Source organism: Podarcis erhardii, assembly GCF_964252035.2.
Source record: "Podarcis erhardii genome assembly, chromosome: 10".
In the NCBI taxonomy this organism is placed as follows: domain Eukaryota; kingdom Metazoa; phylum Chordata; class Lepidosauria; order Squamata; family Lacertidae; genus Podarcis; species Podarcis erhardii.
In genome coordinates, this window is record NC_138500.1 from 134,189 (window position 1) to 143,240 (window position 9,052).

General features: G+C 46.7%; 1 protein-coding gene across 1 annotated transcript; it reads left to right on the forward strand.

Moving 5' to 3' along the window:
• Positions 1 to 1,373: 1,373 nt before the first annotated feature.
• LOC309352011 (lysozyme C, milk isozyme-like) lies at positions 1,374 to 8,001 on the forward strand. The gene is made up of 4 exons (XM_081880267.1): positions 1,374 to 1,550; positions 1,945 to 2,106; positions 6,026 to 6,104; positions 7,661 to 8,001. Exons 1-4 carry the CDS (start codon positions 1,415 to 1,417, stop codon positions 7,725 to 7,727), a joined length of 444 nt encoding a protein of 147 aa, XP_081736393.1. The 5' UTR covers positions 1,374 to 1,414; the 3' UTR covers positions 7,728 to 8,001.
• Positions 8,002 to 9,052: the final 1,051 nt, after the last annotated feature.

Sequence of the window (9,052 nt, forward strand, 5' to 3'; positions counted from 1 at the left end):
AAAATCTTTAATAACACATTTCAGTAAATTCAGCATTGTGGTTGGGAAGAGAGTGGGCCAGTTTCCTGGGCAAGGGGGCTTCTCGCTCCAAGGTTGCCAGTGGCTCCCAGGAGAGTGACTTCAAAAAAAGCCGTTCTCAATTTCTACCATAGTTGACATTTCCCTGCTTCCTCTTCTTGGGTGGGAACTGGTGGAGACCATCGGGGAAAGCTTTTGGGCTGGGCTCACCCTCCCCTCCAGGAATTGGTCTAATCCTCTCTTAAAATCATCCAATTTTGTCAACATCACTACATCTTGGACAAGCCAGTGGGACTCTGTGACACTGGTCCTGAAAGTATTGCACTGGCTGCCAGTGAAATATGACCTGGGTTGCTGTGCATAAGAGAAATCTGGTGGATAAGCAGCAGCAAGAACAGGCCCATCTGCTTCATCCAACCAAGTCTCTGTTACACATGCCAGGTCAAGCCCTCCATCCACAATAAAATAATGGATGGCAGTGGTCTTGTGAATCATTGACCTGGCATTGCACAGCAGCACCTTCAGGTCATGTAGATCTCCCTTGTTGATTCCAGTGTCCTTCCAGTCAGGACCAGACCCAGAGGCAGGAATAGTCTTCTAACAACAACTAAACCTGCCTCCTTGGTAATGACATGGGCTGGTCTTAGCGTAACTCCTCCACCTGCCCGTGATCACTGAAATCAGGTGTCCCAGTGCATCCCCCACCCCCCGGTGGAACCTGCCCCAGCCATTCTGTTGGCTGGGACCCACTCCCAAGCAGCCCTGAGCCTCTCCCCTTCAGAACAGAATACAAACTATACAATAAACCAATAAAACAGTAGAAACTAATTAAAAAACAACGACAATTTACAGCTATACTAAAATTAAACTAATCCCCAGCCCCAACTAACTGTTTATCCCACCCACAACAGAGCAGAGAAAAAGAAAAAAAAACCCACCAAAGATTAAAAACTATTTAAAAGCATTTAAAAGCATTTAAAAGCATTTTTGACATTTGCCCCAACCCGAGTTTGTTCCACTGAGTCTGGGCTCTTCAGCACTCACGGCAGGACAATGTCCCTCTGTCCCAGGAGTCTGCTTTTTTTCCTATTAGGTAATTATTTACTATTACACAGATGCTATATATTTAAGAGCATACATGCTGCCTGCTTTAATCTCTTCCATTGAAAATGATAAGTAAATATTGAGATATTTCCTAATTTGCACACTGTTATCCTATATCAAACCAGAATTGCACCATGTGTCTGGTTTTTTGCAGGGGTGGGGTTGCTGTCAATATTTATTTCTCCACCCATCATTGTTCTGCTTACCATCTGGACTCTGCCCCAAACTTTGGTCTACAAAAGCCACTGGGGACCCCAGGGAACCAAGCATCACTCTCCAGGGAATCGCAGAGATGAAGGTTCTGGCCCTCACCCTCTTCTGCCTCCTCCTTGCAGGGAATGAAGCCAAAGTGTTTGGGAGATGTGAACTGGCTGCGCGACTGAAACGGGCTGGGATGGATGGATATCGTGGCATCAGCCTGGCCAACTGTGAGTTTGCTCTTCCTTTCCCTTCAGCTTTGCTATTTCTGGTGTTTGGGGGCAAAGCTGAAATGGGGACTTCTTTTCAGGAAAAGGTTCACACAAACCCTGCTGCCCATCAGAATGCCCCAACTTTCATTAATCTTTGAAAGATCAAGAAGCTGCACATCCATAGGGCCAAACCAAATTTATCCTAGTCAGCTGGAATGCAAGAAACTTAAGTGAAAATGTCTATTTAAGACCATTGGGGGGGGGGGTTAGACGTTATAGACAGCTTTTACAGTGAACATTGTAAGAATGTTTTTAAATTATTCTGTTTCAAAATGCTGCAACTTTGACAAAAAAGATTGCACACCCAGCGTGTACCCAAATTGTAAGCCTTTTCTTGTTCACTTTGTTCCAGGGATCTGTACTGCTTATCATCAAAGCTCATTTAACACTAGACTCGTGGGGCCACAAACCTCCAGTGGCAATCGTGAGTATGGAATCTTTCAGATAAGCAGCCGCTGGTGGTGCGACAATGGACATGGCTCAACAGCCAATGCGTGTGGGATCTCCTGCTATGGTAAGCAACTTGATACTACAGGGAATGCTAGCTTCCACTTCTTTAATTCAGTTCAAATCTACCTAATTTGCACTTTCTGAAATAATACACGGACAAACACACTGCAAATTATTCAAAACTCACACTTCTAATCTTGCAGTGCACTTCTCAAGCCAACTGCATTGGGCACAGTATGCCTATAAATATATATATTTACAAAAAATTGCATACAAAAGTGCATTAAAAAGGTAAAGGGACCCCTGACCATTAGGTCCAGTCGTGGCCGACTCTGGGGTTGCGGCGCTCATCTCGCTTTATTGGCCGAGGGAGCCGGCGTAAGTGCATTAGATTACAGAAAATTGCATACAAAGCTGTCATTCAGGAGAATTTCACACAAAATAACTGCTGGATTTTTTAAAAAAGAAAAGAAATCCACAACCTCCATCCCCAGGTGTCTCTGTCCAGCTCTCAGGACTGTCCTTAGTCAGTGTCCCCAATGTTTTCGGTATGGTGACCCACAAATCCAAACTTAAAAGACCTAGTGACTACAGATTTATTGTCAAATGAATTTTGGACCTTAGGACTTCCAGAAATGCTGGTACTAATATCTTAATAAATTTTAAAATGTGTCTCCTATACTTCCTGTACCCCCTTCTTTGTTGAATTTGTGGTGAACTTTTAATGACAGGGTTAATAATAAAAATTAAAACTACATAATGAAATTCAAAATGTTTCACATAGTATAGGTTCCATTTATTTGTTTGAGATAAAGCCATTGGGGTGAGCATAGGGAAAATTGCAGAGAGTACAGTACAGTCATTGCTGCTTCCCTCCCCGCAAACTTCATGTTTATCATGGAAAGCCAGCTGTGTCCTGCTTGTCCTGACTGTGTCACTTAATATTGTTTTTACATGCAAACGTACACACTGGTACAGCTGTTGTCCAATAACACCAGGGAGCACTCCCTCTACCAGGAAAATCTATACAAGGTAGCCAGACGATACTATTGTGTACACACAGAGCACACACATGCCCTCCCACATACACATCACAGACATACATGAAGTTTTGTGTCTCTCACTCTACCTTATACTGCACAGATATACAATCACTCAGATATGCCTCTCTCTCTCTCTCTCTCTCTCTCTCTCTCTGCTCAGGTGCTTGTCTTCCTCTCTCTCTCTCTCTCACGCACCACATGTGAATGCATGCATCCCTCCACCTGCACCAGGAGAGTAGCATGGGTTGCTGCCCCCCTCCCCTGGTGGACAGGGCATTTGGGGCGGGTGCCAGGGGGTGGCACAATGGAAGACAATCTTACTCGGCTACAAGTGATTGCCAAAGAAGAATGTAACCCCTTTTTCTCACTTGCACGAAGCAACATGTAAATCTGGCCCTCCATTCTATCCATCACACACACACACACACACACACACACACACACACACACATCACACATAACATCTCTCCCACCTTCCTCACACAGCTTGCACATCTCTCTTGCAGTAACACAAACATTACCTGAGCGCTAACATCCCAATTCTAAAAAGCATCTTCATAAGACTAAAGAACCATCCGTCAACAGCGCCACCTAGCGGCTGCGAGGAGACCTAGGCCTCTCCTTTACTTTGCCAACCCTTTTTAAAGAAAACGTCGCCAGCACAAGGCAAAAGAGGCACCTGCTGGTGTTTGGTGGATAGCAGAATCCTGAATCTGCCAGGACGTCCCTGCTGTTCCTCCCCAACCCCCTCCATTCCATTTAGCCTTACTTACTGTGGGACAAACAAGGCACTCACTGCTTGCTGGCAGGCAGCCAGCAGCTGCCTGAGCCTGAGCCGGCAGGGATAACCCCACAGCTCCTTCCTTCCATTCCCAACCTTTCATTTCAAGTAAACATCTGAAGGCAGGCAGCTGCGTGAACAAAAGTCCTAGCACTCCTTGCCAAAGTTTTCCAACAGGGGGAGAAAGCACTGAAGCAATCGACCCACTTCTACAGGTTTGGCTGCCCACTTGCAGGTTGAGACCCACAGGCTGGGAAACATTGCCCTACGCCAGGGGTAGGCAACCTAAGGCCCGTGGGCCGGATGCGGCCCAATCTCCTTCTCAATCCGGCCTTCAGGCGGTCCAGGAATCAGCGTGTTTTTACATGAGTAGAATGTGTAATTTATTTAAAATGCATCTCTGGGTTATTTGTGGGGCATAGGAATTTGTTCATTTTTAAAAAATACCGTATTTTTTGCTCTATAACACACACCTGACCATAACACGCACATCGTTTTTAGAGGAGGAAAACAAGGGAAAAAACATTCTGAATGAAACAGTGGATGTATCATTTTTGGGCTTCATGCTGTGGCCACAGACATGTGATCTGATGGTGAATTTGGGGTGACCCAATGCAAAAATCCTGAGAATTCCTGTGGATCCATGCTTTGTAAGCATGTTTTTGCACCATTGCAGCCCCAGGCAACAGTGGGTGCGTGATTTTTTTGGTGCAGGCTGTAGCTATGGACATGCTATGCGATCTGATGGTGAATTTGGGGTGACCCAATGCAAAGATCCTGAGAATCCCTGTGGATCCATGCTTGATAACCACGTTTTTGCACCATTGCAGCCCCAGGCAACAGTGGGTGCGTGATTTTTTTGGTGCAGGCTGTAGCTATGGACATGCTATGTGATCTGATGGTGAATTTGGGGTGACCCAATGCAAAGATCTTGAGAATCCCTGTGGATCCATGCTTTGTAACGACGTTTTTGCACCATTGCAGCCCCAGGCAACAGTGGGTGCGTGATTTTTTTGGTGCAGGCTGTAGCCATGGACATGCTATGTGATCTGATGGTGAATTTGGGGTGACCCAATGCAAAGATCCTGAGGATCCATGTGGATCTATGCTTTGTAACCACATTTTAAGTGGGGAGCGAAGGAAAAACAAAGAAGGGACATGAGGGGGTGTGCAGGGAAGCAGCTGGCTAAGAATGCAGGAGAGGGATTTAACGGGAGGGAGGAAAGAAAGGCAAAAGTTTCCCCCCACCCAAGCCAGCCATCTCTCTCTCTCTCTCTCTCTCTCTCTCTCTCTCTCTCCCCCTCCCTCCCTCCCTCCCTCCCTCCCCCCTCTCTCTCCCTCCCCCTCCCCCCCTCTCTCTCTCCCTTCCCCCCTCTCTCTCCCTCTCCCCCAGCAGCACAGAGAGGAATTCCCCTCTGCTTGCCTGGAGGGGAGGGGCTTTCCCTGCTCTTTGTTCCCTTTCAGCAAACACAGCAACGAAACAGAGGAGGGTGGGCAGTAAGACCCTGAGGCAGAATGCAGGAAAGCAGCCGCTTCCTCTTTTCAGGTTTCGCTTCTCCGTGCAGCGTGCAGCGCCGCAATTTGATTTTTGCCTGATTTTTCGGCTCCAGGGACCACACATTCGCTCTATAACACGCACAGACATTTCCCCTTCCTTTTTAGGAGAAAAAATATGCGTGTTATAGAGGGAAAAATACGGTATATGGTCTGAGGGACGGTGGACCGGGCCACAGCTGAAAAAGGTTGCTGACCCCTGCCCTAGGCCATGACCTCTCACTAGGCCATGCTCTGCCCCACTGCCTCTGCTCTGTATCCTCCTGGTTTTACCGGGTTGCAATGTGTCCTGGAACTGTGACCTTGCTTGTCTGGATGGAGGATGAGATGGCCATTTTTAAAGAACTGATTTCTTTCTCTGGCTGGAATGCAGTTGACTAGAAGGGATCCCCCGCTTGGTGCTATAATGATTGAATGCCAGCTCAAGGGGGAAATGCTTTAAGTGCCCCCCAAAAGTATTCAGGCTTGGAGTTGGATGGACCTCTAGGAAAAGGTTTTCCACAGTTCAGAGGCAGCCCCTACAGCCTTGGGGGTGTTTGTATTCTGGGGTTTGCATTTTAGGAATCCCCAGTAACCTCCTTTGCTTTCTGACAAATCTTTGCCAGCGTTCTTAAATGATGACATCACAGATGATATTAACTGTGCCAAGAGGATTGTCCGTGACCCCCAAGGGATGAACGCCTGGTAAGTGCTAATATCTCAGTGACTGGAACATTCAATACCAGCCAAGTTTTCACATAACTGTGAAGAGGAAGGTGGTTTCACTTGACTGTTGTACAGCTGGCAGCTAAAGATCCTTCCCCAATAGGCACCGACAAAGGCCAAAGATGCTTCCTTACATGTACAGCCAGTAGTACCCTCACTGCTGGGGACCCTGCTGCCCTTCTCCACTTCCTCTGAGTAACTGGCAGCATCACACAGTGCTGGGAAGCCAGGAAAAGACCGCAACCCCACCCGCATCACAAAGCCAGCCACCACTGTGTGCAGCAAACACTTGGGAGCTGTCTTGGTGGGGATTTAAGGAAATGATTTGGCAACTGAGCCAATGTGGAGTAGTGGTAAGAGAGGACCTGGGAGACCAGAGATCAAATCCTGACTCAGCCAGGAAGTTCACAGGTTGACATTGAGTCAGTCACTGTCTCACAACCCAGCCTACAGTGTTTTTCTAAGGGGAAGAACCATGTATGCCACCTTGAGCTCCTTGGAGAAAAGGTGGGGTATAAATGTAGTAATAAATAAATTGGAATGCAGGAAAGGAGGAGACAACCTGAGTTCTGTCATGGGCTGGAGCGAAGTCCTGGGGCAGATGGTTCACTTCCCAAGTTTGCCTGGAGGTCTTTCACAGAAGACTATCAATGCTTAGCAGCCACAATGACTCTGTTCCACCTCCTTTGTTAGACACAATGCGCCTCTGAATGTGCTTCTCACTCACTGGATCATGACCTTGTCGTGGTGAGTGGGCTTGCACGTTCCTATGACCCTTGGGAGCGAGGCAGTCGGGAGTCTCGTACTCCCAGCAGGGTCCCCCAAGGCGGTAGGGTCAAAGGGAAGGAGCTAGACAAAGAATGATCCAAGAAGTCCTCAACAGCAGAACAGGAGGAAGATAACAAGTGGAATGGCTGTGAAGGCGGGTGAAGGCTGCAGCAGATAAGAATTTACCGGTCATTGTTATACTCATGCCATCGGAATAGAGCTTTACTGTGAAGACTGTGTATTGATCAGCATGCACTGATCTACACACATACAACAAATTCACACACAGGCATCTTCTAAAAAAATCCCAAACCCCCAAAAGTCCCATAGTGGTTGGCAAATGTTTATGTGGGCAAGACCGTGAAATCTAGAAGCCCCTAGTCAGGAACCGGCACGTGGGTGGTAGATACAGACAGATTCAGCCATTCTGACTCAAGGAATGAGGCAGTGAGCAGCTCAGCAGCTCTGTCCATGACTGAGCAGTAAAGTTCCATGGAGGATGGGAAGCAAAATTTTGCTAGAAGGGCATCATGGGCTGTTAATAGATGGACTTCCCGTTCACCACCAAAACTGATCATCAGCAGGGACAATGAACGGGAAGATATACTCTGTAGCTGACACAAATGCCTCACCTGGAAATGTTGTGGAGCTTTTAAAGAAGATCCATCTCTCTTGTAGTTACTTGGAAGCAACATCTTGTAGTTACTTGGAAGCAACAGTCATGTGACTTCCCTCGCTTCATTTTTTGCTCTCATTCTGACTTTTAGGTATGCTTGGCAGAAATTTTGCAAAGGAAAAAATCTCTCAAAGTGGACAAAAGGTTGCAGACTCTGAGTTCCATGGTCCTGAATGAATTCCAGCATTTCTCTTGAGGTCCCCTTTGATGAAACATCTACCTACTGCCATATAATCAAAATCCAGTTGCTTCTTTCTGGGCTAGCATTTGCATGTTGTGCCCCACCCCATGGTGGAGGGAAATGGCCCTCTTTCTATATGAATGAGGGAAAGTGATTATTATTTTTAAATGTGTCTGGGGTGGTCACTCACCTTGCTCTGGATTGCAAGCTTCTCTGCTTGAAAATCTTCAATAAATTGAACATAAACAAAACTCTTTTCTTGCTTGATGAGTGAATAGAAAGAACAGAATTAGGTCAAGCATCATCATCTCATCATAATTTGAAGGGAGGTGCAGAGGCGTACCTAGGTCCCTGGCACCCCTGGCAAGGAGCTGTATGGGCGCACACACACCAGAAAAGATCACTTCTCCCCCATTTGATCTTGCTGTGACAGCAGCAATGCACTGCCACAAACACACACATCATCAACTCCATAGTCTCATGCAGTCTACCTTCATGCTTCCTTGCCATCTCTCCCACCACTCAGCTCCCAGCTCTGTCTAAACTCATGACCTTATACAGATAACCAGTGACAGATTTCTGGGGTGACTTACAAATGTCAGATTGGAAAATGGGCCCCAAGTTTGCAGTCAATTTAAAATTGGAACACATCCTAGAATATTCCCATTATTTCCTGACTGACTTTCTCCTGCTTATTACTTCTGGTACATCCTATTATGAAGTTTTCCAGGCATTCTATTATCCCTTCAAACGGCCAGGCCTGCCTTGATTTGGACTGGGTCTGCAGTGCTGAGGAAGAGGCTGTGCCTAACCCTTTCTCCCCACATCAGGTGCAACTGCCTTCCTGAAGCTGTCAGCTGAGGGGGAAACTCAAACATCAGGTGTGGCACCACAAGATAGCTATATCAACCAACACACGTCTCTCCTCTTAAGTCCAGGGGAACTGCTGGGTTTAAGCAGGGTTGGGCAATGGGGATCAGGGGCATGATGGATGAGGCCATAAATTTCCCACTGCAGTCATAAATGCCCACGTACTACAGCGAAATAGTAGTCGGCTAGGAACAGAATTACTGTGCTTGGACAGAGAATGACACATCAGAAGTGAAACCTAAAACAGGACGTAAGTAGGAGCCCAGGGCCCTTCTGATCCCATGTCTTTGTGCTTGAGCTTTAAAAATGGGGAAATTCCAGCTTCACAAACAGTTATTGGAAATATTCCTTATTTCCCAACTGTTCAACTTAATCAAACCTTGTTCTGGTGGTATGGATTTATTCGGTTGGGGTGGTGCACATCTCTTTGTT

Excerpts from the sequence above, each read along its gene's own strand:
- LOC309352011 (XM_081880267.1), top strand. The coding sequence starts at position 1,415 with ATGAAGGTTCTGGCCCTCACCCTCTTCTGCCTCCTCCTTGCAGGGAAT. Across the intron at positions 1,551-1,944 it reads TGGCATCAGCCTGGCCAACT|GGATCTGTACTGCTTATCAT; the intron begins GTGAGTTTGCTC and ends ACTTTGTTCCAG. Across the intron at positions 2,107-6,025 it reads GTGTGGGATCTCCTGCTATG|CGTTCTTAAATGATGACATC; the intron begins GTAAGCAACTTG and ends AATCTTTGCCAG.